This window comes from Triturus cristatus, chromosome 4_2 (assembly GCF_964204655.1).
Source record: "Triturus cristatus chromosome 4_2, aTriCri1.1, whole genome shotgun sequence".
Lineage (NCBI taxonomy): Eukaryota > Metazoa > Chordata > Amphibia > Caudata > Salamandridae > Triturus > Triturus cristatus.
This window is the reverse complement of record NC_140586.1, coordinates 361,203,790-361,225,288: the sequence shown is the minus strand read 5'-3', so window position 1 is coordinate 361,225,288 and position 21,499 is coordinate 361,203,790. Positions and strand designations below refer to the sequence as shown.

The 21,499-nt window shown below is 47.4% G+C and overlaps 1 protein-coding gene across 5 annotated transcripts in view; it reads right to left on the bottom strand.

Moving 5' to 3' along the window:
- The window catches only part of LOC146833886 (ADAMTS-like protein 2), a 255,455-nt gene that overhangs the window by 98,215 nt on the left and 135,741 nt on the right, over positions 1-21,499 (bottom strand). For all 5 annotated transcript variants that reach the window (XM_085601779.1, XM_085601781.1, XM_085601784.1 and 2 more), the window contains one exon: positions 6,421-6,524. In XM_085601779.1, the coding sequence (XP_085457905.1) occupies positions 6,421-6,524 (104 nt within the window). The remainder of the gene's footprint in view (positions 1-6,420; positions 6,525-21,499) is intronic.

Below are 21,499 nucleotides of genomic sequence, written 5' to 3'. Positions count from 1 at the left end.
CTATGAAGATGCAGGAGGCCATCATGCCTATCAACTGCATGAACACTCGCGCAGGAAGGGAGTGTTGTGGTTTGAACTTGGAAATCAGCATTTGTATGCTGTTGATCCTCACTAAATTTGGCTGAGCTGTGGCTGCCAGAGTGTCTATGGTCGCACCTAGGTACTGTTGTACGTGTGCGGGTTGGAGATGTGATTTTGGGTAATTTAGTGAGAACCCCAGACTGTGAAGAAGGTGAATGGTGTGGGACATGTGGCTGGCACATTGCTGGGCTGACTTTGCCTGAACAAGCCAGTCGTCCAGGTAAGGGTAGACGTGAATGTGTTGCCTCCGTAGATGTGCAGCCACAGTAGCTAGGCACTTTGTGAAAACTCTGGGTGCTGTTGTCACGCCGAAGGGGAGAACCTTGAATTGGTAGTGCTGCCCTTGAATAGTGAACCTGAGATATTTTCTGTGTGAGGGGTGAATGGGTATGTGGAAATATGCGTCTTTGAGATCTAGCGTGGCTAGGAAGTCTCCCTGTTTGAGCAGCGGGAGGACTTGTTGTAGGGTGAGCATGTGGAAATGCTCTGACAGAATGTAGCGGTTGAGGGGTCTCAGGTCTAGTATAGGTCTGAGTGACCTGTCCTTTTTTGGTATTAAGAAGTACAGGGAGTATATCCCCATGCTTTGCTCGTGGACGGGTACGACCTCTATTGCGCATTTTTCCAGCATACTTAGTACTTCCTGCTGTAAGAGCGCTAAGTGCTCTGAGGACATAGGACGGTGTTTTGGCGGTATTATGGGTGGAGTGGAGGTTAATTCTAGGCAGTAACCGTGTTTGATAATATCTTTGACCCACCTGTCCGTGGTGATGGAGTTCCACGTGGACAGGAACCGTTGTAGCCTTCCCCCGACAGGTGTTATGTGGTCGGGAGGAAGGGAGAGGGCGTCACTGTTTGTTCTTGGGGGAGGACCTGGTATTGCCGTATCCGCGTCCTCTGCCCTTTGTGCTGGAGCCACGATACCCACCCCGGGTGTTCTTATCGTAGGTACTTTGTGTGTTGCCCTTGTTGTAGGTTTGCTGTGACCCCTGTCCTCTGCCTGCTCCTCTATTCCCGGGGCGACGAAAGGAGCCACTCCGAAAGGTCTGTGTTTGGAGAGCCCCCATGGACTTTGCAGTGTCTGTGTCCTTTTTTATTTTCTCTAGGGTGGCGTCAACTTCCGGCCCGAATAAGTAGTCGGGGTTGACCGACTGATTGAGAATGTTATTTTGAACCTCAGGTTTGAATCCGGAGATTCGTAACCAGGCGTGTCGTCGTAGCATGACGCTGGTGTTTATTGCTCTGGCAGCTGTATCTGCGGCATCCAGTGCACACTTAATGGATGCGTTTGTGAGGAGTTGTCCCTCCCTGATGAGGATCTCTGCTCCCTCTTTGTATTGGTCAGGGAGATGTTGGAGTAGGGTTTCTAATGTGTCATAGTGTGCGCGATCGTAGCGAGCTAGGAGCGCCTGTGTATTGGCAATACGCCATATGTTAGCTGCCTGGGCTGCCACCCGTTTGCCGGAGGTCTCTAGCACCTTGGACTCTTTGTCCGGGGGAGGAGCATCCCCAGTTGTTTGCGAGTGTGCCCGTTTGCGAGCATTTGCGACTACGATGGAATCTAGAGGCAACTGGCCTCTAATGTACGTAGGGTCCCCAGGCGCCGACCTATATTTTTTGTCGATCCTGGGGTTTATCACTCTTGCCCTGGTGGGTTCTTTGAAAATGTCCTTTGCTGGTTTGAGGACACCTTTTAGCATGGGTAGAGTTTTGATATTCCTTTCTGAGGATGCGAAAGTATCCATTAGAAAATCGTCCTCGATTGTGTCAGAGTGGAGTTGCACACCATGATTTTCCGCAGCACGTTCAATTAGGGCGTTGAATGCGGCAGTGTCCTCTGTGGGAGACGTTTTTGCGCCATAGAGCTGCGTGTCCTGTGTCCTGTGTATCCATAGGTGCACCTGTGTCTACATGGTCATCCCAAGCCTGGTCAGGGTCCTGTTGGCCCTCAGGGTCCATCCCTCTTGGGTAGGGGACGTCGTCACCCATATAGTCCTCCAAAACGTCAGTGTCGGAGTGTGTCGGGGAGAAGGACTGTGGATCTGGGTAGGAGGTATGGAGACGTTCGTAAAGAACTGGCTCCGAATCCGCTGGCAGCTTTTTCTTCAGCGGGATCCAGTAGGAGTCCAAAGCGTGTTCGGAAGATATTCTCCGCTTGTGGAGCATAATTCTGCCGGTGTCGGCATCGATGATGTGAGATGGTGACGTCTCCGTAGGAGAGCGTTCGGCAGGTGTGATCCTAGTTTGGGTGACACGAGTTCTTATTTCAAACATTTTTGGCGCCGTGGATGGCGGCAGGCCAAAAGTGATATGAGGTGTCGCTGGAGAAGCTTTTTGAGCTTTTTTCGGCTCTGGGCCCGACGTGTCCTGGAGGGCTGCCTTTTCTTTGATGCGTTGCAAGGATTCTGCAACTTGTCGCACCTGGAGCGCCGACGGTTGTTTGGCGCCGAGCGGTTCAGTAGAGGCAGGCGTGGGCTTCTTCGGGGCCACGGGGTCATCGAGTCGAGGAGAGGCGGTAGCCGTTGACGGCGTCGATGACTGTGCCTTAGGTGCTGCTTTCGAAGGGGTGTGAGACGCAGCGGCCATTTTGACCTTCGTGGCCGGAGCTGATTGTTTCGGTGCCTGGTGCCGAGGCGGTTTGTCGGTGCCGATGGCCTTTTTCCGTGTGTCGGCGCCGACGTCTGCTGCTGCGAGTTCGGCACCGAAGTCCCGTTTGGTGCGGTCGGTGCCAACGGGTTTTGCTGGCGTCGAAGGTGTAGTGGGCTTCGATCCGACCAGTACCACTTTCAGTTTCGGTTTCTGTGGAACCGACACGACTTTTGGTTTCGGTTTCGATGAAGGAAAACCTGCCGGTTTGGGTCCTAATGGCTGTCGCTGAATGTCCGAGGCCGGGCCCGAGGGCGGGGCCGAAGAACCGCGAGATAGGTCTTGGGTAAGGCCCGAAGGTGATCCCTCGACCGGAGCCATAGACTGACGCACTGGGATATCCTCCGTCTGTACGGGTAGGCCTTGCTCGTCACCGGAGCCACTTTCTTCGGCCCCTAAGGCCTCATCGTAGTCTCCTACCTCGGTGTCGTCTTCATCTCTGTGAAAGAGTTGTTCTTCGATGTCTTCCGATCCGGAATCGTGTTCGGAAGCGGGGCTGGAGGGCAGGTTCTCCACGCCTTCTACATCTTCGTCCTCGGCGCTGAAGATGTTGGTCGGGACCGGTGCCGCTTGCTGCGCTTCAAGTCTCGCCGCTCTTCGATTCCGAAGGGTCTTCTTGGATCGGAATCGGGCACAGGCCATACATGTGGATTCGTCGTGATCTGGTGAAAGGCATTTGTTGCACACCGGGTGGACGTCGATATGGGGATATTTCGCATTGCAAACAGGACACCGCTTGAATGGTGTCCTCGATTCCATCGTCGATGGTCGATGCGAAAAAGTTGTTTTTGAAGTTAATAAACTAACAAGTAACTGTCGATACCGATCGGGAACAGTACCGACGCAAACTAAAGGCCTTTTGGCCTGAAAAAAGTTTTTCCTAACTTGAGTCAAGATAAGCACATCCGAACCCAATGGCGGAAAAAAACAATCTGAGGATGGAGAGGATGCCCATGCGCACTATGGTCCAGGGGAGGAGTCACCTATCTCAGGATACTTCGAAGACTCTTCCAGGACAACAACGTGCAAACATCCGGACCCAACACTAGGCGGCGATCTATGCACAGATATGAATTCAGCAGCCCACATGCCTCGAACAGGGGTATTCCTGTTCTCGTATACGCGGATGATGCTGTATTAGTAGCCCGTACAGCCATAGGCCTTCAGAGGCTATTGGATGCCTTTGGGGCCTATATGAAGTCTTAGGACTTAATAGTAAACATAGCAAAATCCCACGTTATGTCTATGGGTCGAAGAAATAGAAAAGTAAAATCCTTTTATTGCAATGGAGCTGAGGTGTCTAGTGTGTCCTCTTTTACCTATCTGGGGGTTCTATTTGATGAGAGAGGTTCCTGGGTCCCCCAACAGAAAATCAAAAGAAATGCAGTGGCAAGATCAACGGCTGCTATTCAAGGGTTCGCACAGCGTCTGGGGGACTAGGCCTTTCGAAGCCATGCTTAATATTTATAGATCTAAATGCTTGGCTATTGCTCTCTATGGCTCTGACATCTGGGGCTACAAGCACTTGGAAGGGGTGCAGATAGCTGGAAATAAATGTCTGCGTACCCTTTTGTTGGTCCCCCAATCAACCCCAACTTTTGCTATTCATCAGGAATTGGGGCTCGGATAAGTGTCAGACTCAATGAGGTTGGCCCCGGTAGTATGCTGACTTAACACTGAAACGTCAGATCATTCGGGACTGTGTTACCCTGGAGAAAGCCAGTAGTATCCCATGGCTGCACTACGTCAAGCATATGTTTTCTAAATTGGGGCGCCCGGATCTTTTTGATTACCCGGATAGGATTAAAAAAGAGGATGTTAAATTGGTTAAATCCCAACTTTTGAATTTATTGAGGATGGAGCGTGAGGAGAGGGAGTTATTGAAACCCTCAGTTAGGGCTCACTTTCTGTTAAAAACCTCCCCATTGATTGAGCCCTACCTAAGAATTGTTACCAAGCCCTTTCATCGTTGGCTTTTAACAAGGTTCCGTTTTAACTTAATCCATTTCTCCTTAGGTAATCTGCAAGGCTGGTGCAAACCAGAGGATATAGGCCCATGTCCTTGTGATAATTTTTCATCACAGGACACAATGCATTTCATAATGTGTTGTGACTATTATAGTGAGATTTGTAGGAGGTTTTTAGTTCCTCTGTTAAAGGGAAAGGGTTTCTTACAGGTCAGACCAGCCTTATTTTATCTTCAACTGCTTAACGATCCTTGGAAGATTTTTAACATTGCCAGTTTTCTAGTGGCAGCGGTTCGTCTTAATAAAAAAAGGAAACCTATGTTAAAATCTGTATGACTTTGTAGCATATAGATAACCTCTGCTTCATTTCTTATGAAATTATTCTTAATTGTGTTTTAAGCTCTTTTGCACTAGAAAATTGATCCTGTTGTATTATTTTTTTTTATTTATTTTTTTAAACGCTTATATGTCTTATTGGGTTACATGATTTTATTATATTGTGCAATGTGTACTGTACTTTTATGATTTTAATTAATCAAATAAAGTGATTTGACTGACTGACTGAGTAGTATCTTTCTCTCTCTTGTAGCAAATGCAGGTGAAAATCAAGTATTAGGTAAACTCGCCCATACTCCACAAAATTACCCACTGCCTTGGACTACACTAGTAATAATGCAAGACATCTAGGTAATGAGGAGTACCAAGAGTGAAACTCATAAGGGACTTCTGAATGTGAACTCAAGTATGAGCTTTGAATTAAGTGAGAGAAGGTAAAAGGTAATGTGTTTGATAAAGCTGCAAACACTTGGACCCATGCTGGTGCTAGCGTTAGGTATTTGGCTACAAAGGTTTTGGCATGGAACAAAGCCTATGGTCTGAATGAGTGCCAGAATCACTTGTGCAGCAAGGGTAAAGTGACATAGAGAGCCCAGAGGAAAATCTCTGATACAGCGCGTCTGGATTCAGTAAGGTGCCTTGAGACAAATCAGCTTGTAGCGGGCGTGCTGCAAATCACATAAACAAATACACATTAGCAATGATCAAACTCCAACCACCCACTTTGGAAGCTTAGGTGTGTGCCCTTACATGAGGCAGAAATGTTGTCTTCATTAGCCACAGGTATAACCTTTTCTGGGGTGAGACATCCATCTCCTCCAGAACTGGGAGTGTGTGACTTTAACTGAGAAGTAATAGTAATGGTGTAATAGGGTTCCTCTCAGGTATCTTAACAAGAAGGAATACCAACCATTTCAGAGCAGGAGGCATTTGACCTTACTCTGAGTAAGTTCCCACCCTCTCTGGAACACTTGGGGTATGTTCTTAATTGAGACAGGAAGCTCCCTTGGATGGTTGGCATAACCACCCAATTACATATGTGGGTGAGCGACGGGGGCCATATGTAGACCTAGGATAAGTGGGAAGCTAACCGTCTTTAGAGCACTGGTATGAGTCCTTATAGCAGGCAGACTATGGACTTGGTATGATTTTATATGATTACAGAAACCGCCCTCTGTAGAGATGTTGGTGTGTGATGGCCTTGTATGTTGACTTTAGATAATGCAGACAGTCCACTCACTATAGCTGTTTGTGTTTGATGGGACTCAGGTGTGGCTCTTACAGGAAGCCCAACCTTTCTCAAACTGCAGGTATTTCACTTTCTCTGAGGTGGGAAGCTCCCCTTGTTTTAAGCCACCGGCATGCAATGGAACTTATCTGTGAATCTTACCTGAGGCACAGCTAGAGCTGCAGGGAGCATATGCGGATACTTTCCAGCGGTACATGTCAGCCACACTGATGTCTTGGCCTAGCGGATTCACATCAAAGTCATTGCTGGAGAGACAGGCGAGTTACATTTAATAAGTATGAATGTGAAAGTGGGCAAAAGAGTATACAGAAGGAGAAAATTGAGTAGGAGGGGGGACAGTATAGTAAAGGGAGCAGAGAATGAAGGGGAGACTGTATCTTAGATAGATGGAAAGAGGAAAACAGGAAAGGAACAGGTAGCAGCGAAAGATAATAGGCAAAAAAAGAAAGAGCAAGAGAAACACAGACAAACAGATGAAGACAGAGAATAATGTTAGTCAGCTAGCTAGAAAATAGCAGAAAAGGAAAAGTAAGACAACAAATGAGAGAAAGAGTTGAATGGGAGACAGTTGTACTGGAAGAAAAACAAACAATGTGGGAAAAGGTAGTTGAGGACATGGGAAGGCTATCATTTAAAAGGAAAAAGAAGCAGAAAAGGAAGCGAAGTAGGGCGAGAAGGCAAAATTGAAAGGGTGAATATGAGATGGAAAGTAAGAGCAAAGAAATAGAATGCTAGGCAAAGAAAACTGAAAGGAAGGCAATAATAAAGGGTGATAGTAAAATAGGCGAGAGAAAGAAAGAAGGAACAAAAGAAAGGAAAAAAGAAAATACATTATTTCGACTGATATGTAATTGCTAACTTTTACATTGTTTATATTGTAAATGATAACTGTGTGATTTGTATTTTGGATAATGAATACATGATTTATATGGACCTAGTCTTTACATATGTTTTATGTAATCCCTACTAAACTACTAACATTTGAAATAAAAAAGAAAGTGAATAAGGAAAAACAATAAAACAAATCATGAGGGAGAAAGAAAAGGGACAGAAAACAAGAACATGGTAGAAAGAAAGCACTTGTGAAGATAATAAATAAATATCAATAAAAGTACTAAAATTAAGAAAGTAATTTAAGCCCACACATTTCGTTTGCTGATCTGCAGGATTTTGTCAATCTAACTCTCTGGGATTGCACGTAGCACAAAAAATCTCTTGATGTAATTGTAAATAGCCTATCACTTTGCAAAATATATATAGCACTTTTCTTCACTTCTAGATTTCACTTTCTTTCATCTCTGCTTCCTCCACATTGAAAGGGGCAACAGTACAACATTATGTAGCAAGATTTGCACAATATGCTCAATCTCTTGAGCAGCCAATACTCAGTTGATTGTGTGGCTAAAACACTAAACTTACTTCCTGTCTGCTTGAAGTTTAACTGCGGTTGCCACAAAAAGTGTTCAGGCTCAACATCAGTAAAATGGTGATCCTATTGTTTGGAAACACCAGCAAGAGATAGCACCATTTGCTTTGATCTCTCAAACTGAGCACAGACCCATACCCTGTAAACCAAAGTGAAAACCCTAGGAGTTATTTTGAATAAAGAGCTCTCCCTGTATGAAGCTGGCTCAGTACATACTGAGATATAGTGCGCACAGAGTCCAGTGGAACCCCAAAGGTAGGCAGAGGTAAAAGTGGATAGCACATTACTCTCTATTTGTGGTAGTGTGGGCGAGCAGTAAGGCTGTATCAGAGGGTAATGTTAAGCATTTGTTGTACACACTAAATCAGCAAATGATGTCACACACTCAAAGACTGAACTCAGACCAATTTTGTTTGTATATTGTTAAGGTATTTTATTACTAGAAACAAGCCAAGCCTGGCACAGGTAAGTGAAATAATTGCTTTGCACCAAAATATTATGCATTGTTTACAAGTGAATGCAAGTTCAAGTGTAGATGTTTGAAATAGAGTCAAGGTAGTGAAATTACTGTACAGATTACTTTTTTGTTACTTTTTCGATTACTTTTTAAGTTACTTTTTCTACTCAGTGTGATAAGCCTAGATATCACATTGGGACATTTCCTGGAGGAAAGGTAAGTAAAATCAGTTTTGCACAATTGTAATTTTTCAGGTTTCCATACAAATCAGCTCCACACAAAATGTTTCAGAGAAAAAAAACAGTCAATAGGTTCCTAACAAGAGAAATGAAGTTAACGGTTACCAGGTAAGTACTCGGTCTTTGAAGTTGAGTTTCTGGGATTAGAACAAGGGTTTCCCCAGGGTCAAGGATGCACTCTTGTTACACCCTCAGCAGCACTAGGGCGGCCGCGTGCAGAGTGCTGAGGCCCAATGTTATCCAATGGGGGATAGGGGGCGTCCGGTTGGTGGCTGCTTACGAGCAGGCCACAGGGTTGTGGGAGCACAGCTCCTGGTGTTAGGCTCAGGGCAAAGGGGGATCCGAGTTAGCACCCAAAGTACACCTGCAGTGGCGCAGGGGCGGCTGGGTGCAGGGTTATGTTTTGGCCTCGGGCGCCCTGTTGACTGAAATGGGGATTCTCCGGTTTCAACAAAGACTGCAGGATCGGGGACGGAGATCTTCTGGAGGTGACCACCGGTTGGAGAGGTAAGTTGGGATGCCTGGGGATGCTGGGACACCATCAGTGGGGCCACCCAAGGCCGTGGGGCTTCGGGTGCAGTGGTGTCTTTAGACGTTGGGTTTCTCTTACCAGCTCTGGTCGCAGTCGGGGGATCCCCCAGAAAGAGGCTGCAGGCTTCACTGTGAGATTCGAGGCAGGTCAGAGATCACCAGATCTCGGGTCAGAATCGCCGAGAAGACCTCCTCATGGTGTTGGGCCACTCGGGCCGTGGGTGACAGGTGCAGAGTGGTGCAGACTGGCGGATTTGGCCAGAGCTGGAGTCTGTGGGTGAACAAATCCGGTGTTCACAGGAGATAAAGTATTTTCTTTGGAAGGCAGGGCAGGTCCTCGGGGTTCTTGAGGTTGCTGGCTGCAGGACACACTGGAGTTTCGCTTCTGCAGGTTCGAGGTGGGGACAGGCCGGTAGGGCTGGGGCCAAGTCAGTGGGTATCCTCCTCTTTTCAGCTTCAGCAGGGCTGTTCGGTCCTTCTTCTTCTTTTTTTTTGTTGTTGCTTGTCTGAGGAGGCAAGGTTCAGGTAAGCCCCTAAATACTAAATTGAGAAGCGTTACAGGTAAGTAAAAGATTTGAACCAATTGGTCCCTTCCTTGGGGTGGGTACACTCCCTATTATGCCACCCTCCAGTGGGGGGAGGGGTTATATGCCTCACTCTGGTTGGCTGGGTCTCCCCATCTGCAAGACGGCAGGGACTGAGAGTTGTGCTTCACCTCGCCTCCCCCACCTGAGGGGTGGGGTTGGCAAAGGTGGGCACACCTCCTGGGGGAGGAGGCTTGGCACCTCGTCCCAGGATGTGCATTGTTTCAGAACCCCGAGAGCAGCAGGCTCTTGACCCAGGGGTCCAGAAACATGTCTGGTGGTTGCAGCTAGGGAGCAGCCACTCAGTCTGGACACTAGTGTTAGGTCTTTTTTCAGGGGGCATCTCTAAGATCCAGCTTGTGTGCATTTTCATTAAATTCCACACTGGCATCAGTGTGGGTTTAATGTGCTGATCAGTTTTCAGTAAAGCCATTATGGTACTGTGGAGTTGTAATGACGAACTCCTAGCACCATATACTCTTAATGGCACTACTGCATTTACAATGTCTAAGAATGGGCTTAGACACTGTAGGGGTACAGGGCTCATGCACCTGTACCCTCACCACTGGTATTGTGTACCCAGCCAGAGGGGTGGCTGATCTATGTCAGGGCAGTGGGTTGTAGGCATAGCACACAGGGATGTGTCCTATGTCGACTCTTCACTTTGTTCGGCACGAAAACACGCAGCCTGCAAAGGCAGTGTGTGAGTGTAAAGGTACAGGGCCTCTAAGTGAGGCACAATAAGTGCTGCCGCCCTTAGAAGTCTTCCCTGGTCACAGGGCTCTGTGTACCTGTGGTACCATTTAGCAGGGGTTGACTTGTGGCAAGAGTGCCAATTGGGTTTTGTCTTCAAAGCAGTTTTAGGGAAAGAACATAGGCCCTGGATACCTGATTGGCAGGAGCCCAGGGCACACCTAGTCAAAGTACATCAGCAGTTCAGCAAAACTTGGGGGAAACCATGCAGAAAGAGGGCACTTTCTTACACTCCTTGAAAGTCCAGACCAACTCAGGTTCCTCAACCTGTATTTGTAGTCTGTTTTTGAAGATTTGCACATATTTCCAGGATTGACTTTTGCAACCTTCCATACCTCAGCCCACTGGAAACCTCACTTGTCTAATTCCAGAGGATCCAGAACTACACTGGGCAGCTACTTAGCTACCTGTGCAAATCGCATCTTGTAACACAGGCAATGGTACATTTGCACTGGCTGTCTGTCAATATTGTCATCTTAAGGATTTTATGGGCCCCGGGCAAGACATATTTCGGTGGGCCCTGTTTGGTACAACTATGAATACTTTTATTACTCATTTTCTGGTACTTCAACCCAAATGGTGCCAAACAATACTAAGTTATAGTAAAGCTTTCAGAAACATGGTCACACAAAAATAGTTAAAATATGTCTTGCCCAGTGGTAAAAAAAATCCTTAAGATTACGCCATGAACAGAAAGGGATGTGGAAAGAACACAGGGAGTTCAATTGTTTGATTTAGGTGGAAAGAAGACACCACCTTAGGGAGAAATTTGGGATTTGTCCAAAGGACGACCCTGTCATTGTGGACCTGAAAGAAAGGATCCTGGAGGGTAAGAGCTTGAAGCTCACTTACACGCCTGAGTACGTTTATGGCTACTAGGGAAGCTACCTTCCAGGAGAGAAACTATAGAGGGCATGAAAGGAGGTGTTCAGAGAGAGCCACCATGAGTTGCCTGAGAACAATGTTGAGGTTGGAGACAGGGGGCGGAGGTTCCCTGGTTGGGAGGACTCATTTAAGTCCTTCCATGAAAGCCTTGATGACAGGGACACTAAATAGTGAAGTGTGTTCTCCATTCTTGAGTTAGGCAGCAACTGCAGCTAAGTGCAGTTGAACATGAATTGTAGGCAAGACCTGATGTTGCGACTGAGTTCTCTTCCCGCCAACATATAAATCTGGCCCTAAGTTCTGAATAGTCGGCTTGAAAGGGTCGATCCATTTCGGGAGACAGTAACGGACAAATGTTTTCCATTTGGCTGCATAGCAGGCCCGCATGGTGGGTCTGTGCCCTCCTTGAGGATGATTATGCACTCAGAAGGGAGACTGAGGTAACCAAATTCTAGGACTTCTATGCCGAATCACAAGGTTGAGATGCCTGGGGTTCGGATGCCAGGCTGGGCTCTGGTTCAGAAAGTCTGGCTGTTGGGCAGCCTCTCGTGGGGCATGAGGGATTGTTCGAGAAGAGTGGTGAACCAGGGTTGTCTGGTTCACCACATGGGAGCCACTAGGATTAGAGTGAGGCATGTTTGCCAAAGCTTGCGAGCCATGAATGGAAGGAGTGGGAGAGGTGGTAAAGTTTTGGCAAATAGCCCCAACCAGGTCATCCATAGTGCATTGCCCTTAAACTGTGGGTGAGGGAGCCTGGAGATGAAGCTTGGACATTTGGCATTTTCAGCGGTGACGAAAAGATTTGTCAGAAAATCCCCAACAACTGAAGTACAGGAACAGGACTAGCAGGTGGCATTCCCACTTGTAGACTTGTTTCCATATCCTGCTGAGCAGGCCTGCAAAGTCGCTGTCTGCTCCTGGCAAGTATTCTATGAGTAAATGGACTTTGTGGTGAATTTCCCACTGCCAAATGTTCTGAGCTAACACTGACAACTGCGGTGAGTGTGTGCTGCCCTGTTATTAAATGTAATACATGGAGATCATTTTGTCTGTGCAGATGAGGACACTGTGCTGAATGTGGCTGGAAAAAGCTTTGAGTGCTAACTGGATGGTCAGTAGCTCTAGATAGTTGATGTGGGAGACCAGTTGGTGGAATGTCCACATACCCTGAACAGTGAAGCCCTGTAAATGCACTCACCACCTGGTGAGGGAAGCGTCCATTGTGATGGGCACCTGCGGTACTGGTTTGAGAAATGACCGGCCTTGCAACAGATTGTTGCTGTTCCACCACTGCAGAGGGCTATGTGTGAAGGCCCAAATCAACACTAGATCCTCCCAGTGACCCTCCGCTTCTCACCACCGTGCAGCTAGGGGCATGTGTAAACTGGAGTGGAGACCTATGGTAATATAGAAGGCTATTGTGCTGAGGAGGCACATGACCGCCCTTACTGTTATTTGGCGAGCTGAGTGAAAAAGGGCCAGTAACAACTATAAAGCTAGGGCCCTTGCTTGCCTGGGTTAAGCTTTCCCTGTGACTGACTTGAGGACTCCCTTTAAGAATGGCTGAACCTGGAGGGGCTAAAGGTTGGTCTTTACTTTGTTTACGGTAAATCCTAAATTGTGCAGCAGGGCTATGGCGGCCTGAGCATGGGCCAGGCACTGTTGTTCGTCAGCCAGTCGTCCAAGTTAAGTAACACGGGGATGCCGGACCTCCTGAGATGAGTGGCTACCAAGGGAAGACACTGTGAATATCCTGTGGCATGTGGTGACTTCAAAAGGCAGCACTTAGAACTGAAAATGCTGGCCATGTACCACATACTGGAGATACCAGCGATGTGAAGGGTGGATGGAGATGCGAAAGTTGGCGTCCTTCAAGTCATAAAATCGGCTTGCTACAGTATAGGGATGACATACTGGAGCGTGACGATGTGGAAGTGCTCTGACAGGATGTATGCGTTAAGAGGCCTGAGGTCACGTATAAGCCATAGGGATCTGTTCTTCTTTGGGATAAGGAAGTACAGGGAGTACCCTACTTTGCTGCTTTGGTGTGGCAGCTCAGGCTCTATGGCTCCCTTGCGAATGAGGGCCTTTTCTTCTTCTTGGAGGAGGCACTGATGTTCACGGGAGAAGGTGTGTTTTTCGTACAGGGATGTTTGATGGGTTGCAGTGACTTCATGCAGTAACCATGCCCTATGATGCAGAGGACCAACTGATCTAAGGTGACCTCTTGCCACCCTGCCAGAAACCCCTGGAGTCTTCCCCCGATAGGCGTAGTGTGATCAGGGGATTGGAAAGTGAGTCACTGTTTGGCAGAGGCAGCTCCCGTAGCCACTCCATCTTTCCCTCTACCCCAAGAGTATTTTCCCCTACAACCTCCCCTCAAATAACCCTGTGAAGGCTTCTGCTGTAGCTGCAACCTCTGACAGGAGGTGGTAGCTTTGGGCGAGGTGGTCTTGGCACCCTTCTGTACTGGAACCTCCGAATGCAACCCCTGCGGTATACGTGTCCTTTTTGATTTTTTCCAGCATCTGGTCAACCTGTGGTCCGAAGAGGTGCTCCCCATTGAAGGGCAGGTTGAACAAATCCTTCCGTTCCTCTGACTTGAAGCCTGAGACACACAGCCTGGTGTGACGCTGTAATTTATACCACACGCTGCAGTGTTAGCAGTGTTAAGGACACTACAAATGGTGATGTTAGAAATCAGTTTCCCTTTAAGAACGAGCTTGTGACCACATTTCTTGTACTAGTCTGGGACGTGTTAGAGATGTTCCTCCATCTCGTCCAAGTGTGCCCTACCATACCTGGAGAGCAGGCCGACAGAGTTGGCGAAGCATCAATGGGTCACAGACTGAGCAGCCACTCCTTTAAATGCCACATCTATCTTCCTGCTCTCCTTATCTGGTGGGGTGTGTCTCCAGTGCCCTGGGCATTATTTCTTATCCACCCTAGAGGTGATCACTCTGACTTTAACCTGCTCCTTAAACACATCAGGAGCTGTTTTAAGCATTCCATTATTTATAGAGAAGAACTGTAAGGAGCGCTGGGTGGAGGACAGTGTCTCCACAAAAAAGTCCTGATCCTTCTGAATCTTGTGCATTATCACCTAGTGGAAGGCAGCAGCCTGATGCCGGGATGTTTTGGCAGGGTAAACATCAGGATAGGTATCTGCAGGTAAGTTGACATCATAGTTATCCCACGGGTCACCCTGTAGTTGAGGATCCTAAGCAGCATCATAGTGATTCAGTGAGTAATGTGGACTACCCTTCCCCCAAAGGAAGAATGAGAGAAACCCTCTGGTGATTCAGGTAGAGGGGCTTCTCGGGCCACGGTAATGCCAGGAGGGGAGAAGGGGAAGAGGATGGAGGAGGTAAAAGAAAAGGAGGATGTGGTAGACGAGGTATAGGGCTGGTGCCCCAGTGCCTCTTGGTCTTGGCCTGTGTAGTTCAGGCGACAGGCCAACAGCCTCTTCAAAAGTCAACTTTATTTTGGGAGGAATGGGAGTTTGAGTCTTTCAAGACTGGGTTTGGATCCTTCCAGTTTGTGGGTGGAGTTGAATCCGTTTCTGCTGGGCGTCAAGCTCGTCTTGAAGGCATTGCAGAGTGGACTGCTCTTGGTCCTCGAATGCAGTGGGGGACGGAGCTTTCGGCACCGGCCACCAAAGCTAATTCTGGTTCATCGCCGCCGAGGAAGTGTTGGGTTCCGATGGAGACTTCGGAGCCAAAGTTAGTCTTGAGGGCGCCTTGGATGCTGGCGCTCAAGTGTCGTCGGCCCTGGGAGCCAGGTCTTCAGCAGCTGTTTCGGTACCAGAGGCTGGCTTGACGTCAGATTCAAGACTGTTTTCGGTGCCAACTATGACCGTCAGGTAGTGGTGGACCGAAAGCTTGATTTCTAGGCTTCGAGAGTCGATGCCCAACCTTCTCAAGGGCAGTGCTCAGCCTCGGCTCAGTGACGAACAGGCAGAAGAGGGAGGAATGTTGTACTCATGATCGATGTCCTTAGCTGGAACTTGAGGGCCTGGGGTTCTTCGGTGTGAGTGGGAGCTGGGCTCTGGACTGAACAGGTGGGGCTGGTAGGCTGAGGGCCCAGGGCGTGGTTCCCCCCTTGACATATTGACCCCTGAAGAGGTCAGGGGTATAGTCTCCCTGCCGGTGTGCAATGGGTCATTGAGCAAGGCATTGATTGGGATGATAAAGCAGAGATTTCCTCCAGCAGAAAGTGAGGCTGGCAAGCATAGGAGACCTCGTTGTACTCTGGAAACAGACAGAGGTTGCAAACTTGGTGATGGTCTGTCCAGAGGAACCTCGCTTGAAACTGTTGGGAGTTCCGTAATGGAATCCTTTCCATCATGAACCGTACAATATCAGAGAAGAAAACAACGGGCCAGGCCCCGAAGGGGGGAGCAGGACTAGGAGAGGCGTCGAGTAGATCCCGGTCGTCGAACCTGACAAGGACTGCAACAATGTTGATGAGAGTGCTGTGCACGAATTGTTAACATAATGGTCTGGAGTAACTGAACAGGACAGAGAATGAATACCGCCAGGCATCGACCCAGGGTGTGGTGGAGACATGTTTGAACCCAACAGCGGAGAAAAACTATCTAACAGTGGAAACAATGCCCATGCACGCTACCAGTATTAAGAGGAGTCACTGTACCGTGTGACTTGAAAGACCTCTTTGGAGAAATACAAGTTGCACACTTCCGAGCCCAAAATTAGATGGCAGGAGTATGCAAAGAATATGTATCTACAGCTACACATACCACGAACATAGACAATTGTGAAATAAAGTGAAAGTTTACTTTCCCATGGGGCACCTTGGAAGGTGGGGGCCCTGGGCAAGTGCCCACTTTGCCCAATTCCTTAAAACGATGTTGCCTATCAAGCAAAGAATTGTTTTCCAAAGGCTTTGCCGCATGATGCATAAGATTTTTTCTCAAACTGAAAGATCCCATTGGCCAGCACATTTTACTCGTAACATCCCAAAGAGAAAACTTAGAGCCACTAAGAAGCTCCTAAGCTTGTTCCCCCTTTTAAACAGTGGTGCCATAGTGGTCGTGCTCTTTACCTATTGGGACCCCATTTCTGCAATAGTCTCTCACTACACCTTAATAACATTCAGTCCTTTTTAGCTATCAGAAAGGTTCTAAACAACTATCTCTGTGGTTGAACATCTTTTTTACTTGTTCCTTAGCACCAAGATTCCTATGTTAGCAAACAAGCTCTCTGTAAAAAAATCAAATCAACCAAATCTCAATGTGCCGACAGCAGAGCTACATAGACCTTACAGGGTCAAGCCACAGAGTAATCACTCAGGTTACAGAAACATTGCAGTGACAAGTTCCATTAATCATATAAGCCCAGGCTCCGACAGCAGTAGTGATAATGTCATCAAATAATGCAAATCTTTCTCAATGTAGATGATGAAATGCAGCCACACATGTCACAAAATTACAGCCACAGCTGCAAGTGCAGTTTGAGTCCAAAGAAACAAGATCACCAATGAGTTTCCCAAACTCAGTGTGAACTATCACTCACATACCAGTGTTAAATATATTTTGGAAAAGTAAAATAAACTTCTCTAAACACGTGTGTGTCAGTTTCTGGATATATATGCATTTTACTAAAATATAAGCCTTTCTTTTTTTCATAATTAAACCAAATTCCTCTAAATGAAAGCTTGTTTTCACAAGAACACACTAAATTGTCCTAAAATAGCAGGTTTTGTTTTTTCATTTTCATTTTGGTAAATACTCATTTGGTCCCCAAACATCAGTTTGTCATAAGATGTACATCACAGCACAGATTCCAATCCTCAGACTAACAGGTAAAGGTTTTTGAGGGACTTTAGCAAAATACCTTCATGGGTACGTTGCCCCACTTTATTATGGCTGCCTCTTTTCAAGACGACAGAAGAAACTTAGTGAAAGACTGCAAACCGGGAAGCCACAATTAGTCTGAACCTACAATTGCAAGACTACATGAGCTGGCTTAGAGATCACTTCACTGGCTCCAGAAAGATGCTTGAATTAAACTCAAAATAAGTGGACCATACGCTAGGCCTCCTAAGGCAAGCACATGCTAATTACAGAAACAGATATTCCACAATATTCCTGCCTGACGTCTTCAATCCAACACCTTTAATGTGATTCAATGATCAGGCTTCAAATGATAGAACCACAGGGTCAAATCCCTGTGTTTTCTAGGTTAAAGTCTTGATAATACCTTAATCCAGTGGATCCCAAACTGTTGGCTGCAACCCACTGGTAGGTCGTGAGGCGATTTTAGTTGGTCGTGAATGTCCAGGCAATAATAAAGATGCCTTTATATTATGTCTTTATCTTGTTAGGTTTGCAGCACGTCAAAGACAGAGGTCACATTTCAGGATATGTTTTCTGACAAATTGCTGCTTATTATTTTATCATGTGAATTGGAGATAGGCTTTAAGGGGACAGCTTCACCCAGTGTGTAACAGTCAACAAAACCTCTTATTTGGTCTACCATGATAACATTAAATACACTGGGCCCGAACATGGCAGTGTGGATTCCTCAGCTTAACCTCACGATTCTATAATTACAATTCATTTCACACTGGGTATCAACAGGCATAGATTGCTCCCAATCAATTGCATATCTTGGTCTAGGCTTATCCATACGATCGCATAACATGATATAGTTTTATCAGTACAAATGTATTTCCATGCAAATTTAGTGACCATTTCAATAGAACATACTCTTGTCTGTAAATGGCAGTGCACTACCACACAACGCTTTAGTTACATTAAAAAATCACCTGCCTCATCTCCATTAAAGCTAGGTGGATCACAAACGTCTGTCATTCTGAAAAGGAGTTTGTGGTTCTAAAAGGTTTGGGAAAAACTGCCCTAATCCCTAAACTGATGGAAGAACACAACCACCTGCACTTCAGAGAACTCCTAAAAAACAGAGCAGTACAAGCTGGCATTTTGACAGAGGGCGGTGACTGAAAGGTACTGTACACGGGTTCCCAACTCAGGTGGACATTAACTGCACAACCTTCAGCTTCCTCAAATTCAGCTGTAACAATAGTGATCTGAAGAGACCATAAAGTGATGCCGTGGCTTTATCAAAAACGTCCTAATTAACAAATGTGATAAATAGTCCCTTTATAAGGCATAAAGATAAGGGTCCACTTCAGGGCAACAGTAAACTGAACCTATGGTGGTGAAGATAATGCATAGATAAACCGCAACAACCATACCTCAAGCCCCTGCCAATCAAACATAACATCCAGCCACACAGAACCTAGGAGAGGACAGTAACAAGTACAGGACGATAAACGTGAAAGGCATACTGAAGTGTTCACACAAAAGAGGTATTACAAAGGGAAATAGCACTACCACATTTTTTCTTGTTACCAGAAAAGAATGACTGGAGCAATCTTGTTAAAGTAGGATTATGTGGTCAGGCAGGTAAGAAAAGGAAGATATCTCCAACTGTAACAACACTGGCACTTAAGACACCTTTTGCTGCACAGAGAGAGCGGCAATGTGCTGAGATGTCTTTTAAAGGTGAGGCAAAAGATACTAAGTACACCTGCACACCACAGGCGAGGGGTGCTACACCTAAAGAGCAGCAAAACACACAAGATGAAGGACGGAATGCTGGACATTGGCAAAACATTCACCCCTAGTCACAGATCTGGGTTTAATCCATCGTTATTTTGCTTACCACGCCACCCCAGTTCAGACATGGCCATATGCAAATCAGTCTTGACCTTGTGCCTCATGGGACCAGTCCAGCCCGAACTGCCAAGCCATGTCTTCCCTGGACCGGAATCAAGCATCCTAGGACCGGTTTCCGGGTTTCACCCCTCTTCAGCCAGGAAAGCTTTACTCCAGTGGCGTAGTGAGCACGGGACCCACGTCTGGGCATACCCTTCCCACATAGGACGAACAGCAAAACACACAAGATGATGGACGGAATGTTGCACATTGGCAAAACACTCACCCCCAGTCACAGATCTGGGTTTAATCCATCGTTATTTTGCTCACCACGCCACCCTAGTTCAGACATGGCCATATGCAAATCAGTCTTGACCCTGTGCCTCATGGGAACAGTCCAGCCCGAACTGCCAAGCCATGTCTTCCCTGGACCGGAATCAAGCATCCTAGGACCGGTTTCCGGGTTTCACCCCTCTTCAGCCAGGAAAGCTTTACTCCAGTGGCGTAGTGAGCACGGGACCCACGTCTGGGCATACCCTTCCCACATAGGACGAACAGCAAAACACACAAGATGATGGACGGAATGTTGCACATTGGCAAAACACTCACCCCCAGTCACAGATCTGGGTTTAATCCATCGTTATTTTGCTCACCACGCCACCCCAGTTCAGACATGGCCATATGCAAATCAGTCTTGACCCTGTGCCTCATGGGAACAGTCCAGCCCGAACTGCCAAGCCATGTCTTCCATGCACCGGAATCAAGCATCCTAGGACCGGTTTCGGGGTTTCACCCCTCTTCAGCCAGGATAGCTTGACTTCAATGGCGTAGTGAGCACGGGACCCACGTCTGGGCATACCCTTCCCACATAGGGCGAACAGCAAAACACACAAGATGATGGACGGAATGTTGCACATTGGCAAAACATTCACCCCCAGTCACAGATCGGGTTTAATCCATTGTTATTTTGCTCACCACGCCACCCCAGTTCAGACATGGCCATATGCAAATCAGTCTTGACCCTGTGCCTCATGGGAACAGTCCAGCCCGAACTGCCAAGCCATGTCTTCCCTGGACCGGAATCAAGCATCCTAGGACCGGTTTCTGGGTTTCACCCCTCTTCAGCCAGGATAGCTTGACTTCAGTGGCGTAGTGAGCACGGGACCCACGTCTGGGCATACCCTTCCCACATAGGGCGAACAGAAAAAACACACAAGATGATGGACGGAATGTTGTACATTGGGAAAACATTCACCCCCAGTCACAGATCTGGGTTTAATCCATCGTTATTTTGCTCACCACGCCACCCCAGTTCAGACATGGCCATATGCAAATCAGTCTTGACCCTGTGCCTCATGGGAACAATCCAGCCCGAACTGCCAAGCCATGTCTTCCCTGGACCGGAATCAAGCCTCCTAGGACCGGTTTCGGGGTTTCACCCCTCTTCAGCCAGGATAGCTTGACTCCATTGGCGTAGTGAGCACGGGACCCACGTCTGGGCATACCCTTCCCACATAGGGCAAACAGCAAAACACACAAGATGATGGACGGAATGTTGCACATTGGCAAAACATTCACCCCCTGTCACAGATCTGGGTTTAATCCATCGTTATTTTGCTCACCACGCCACCCCAGTTCAGACATGGCCATATGCAAATCAGTCTTGACCCTGTGCAAATCAGTCTTGACCCTGTGCCTCATGGGAACAGTCCAGCCCGAACTGCCAAGCCATGTCTTCCCTGGACCAGAATCAAGCATCCTAGGACCGGTTTCGGGGTTTCACCCCTCTTCAGCCAGGATAGCTTGACTCCAGTGGCGTAGTGAGCACGGGACCCACGTCTGGGCATACCCTTCCCACATAGGGCGAACAGCAAAACACACAAGATGATGGACGGAATGTTGCACATTGGCAAACATTCACCCCCAGTCACAGATCTGGGTTTAATCCATTGTTATTTTGTTGTTTTTGCATTTGTCACCCCGAGTGGGACGGGTATGCTCAGACGTGAGTCCCGTGCTCTCTATGCCACTGGAATCAAGCTATCCTGGCGGAAGAGGGGTGAAACCCCGAAACCGGTCCTAGGATGCTTGGTTCCAGTCCAGGGAGGACCTGGCTTGGCAGTTCGGGCTGGACTGTTCCCATGAGGCACAGGGTCAAGACTGATTTGCATATGGCTGGGTTCAAACTGGAATAGCATGGTGAGCAAAAAACACGATGGATTTAGGCCCAGATCTCTTTACTGGGGTGAATGTATGACACTGTTCTGCATTCTGTCCATCAACTGTTGTTTTTGCATTTGTCACCCCGAGTGCGATGGGTATGCTCAGACGTGAGTCCCGTGCTCTCCATGCCACTGGAATCAAGCTATCCTGGCTGAAGAGGGGTGAAACCCCGAAACCGGTCCTAGGATGCTTAGTTCCAGTCCAGGGAGGACCTTGCTTGGCAGTTTGGGCTGGACTGTTCCCATGAGGCACAGGGTCAAGACTGATTTGCATATGGCTGGGTTCAAACTGGAATAGCATGGTGAGCAAAAAACATGATGGATTTAGGCCCAGATCTCTTTACTGGGGTGAATGTATGACATTGTTCTGCATTCTGTCCATCAACTGTTGTTTTTGCATTTGTCACACCTAAAGAGCAGGCAC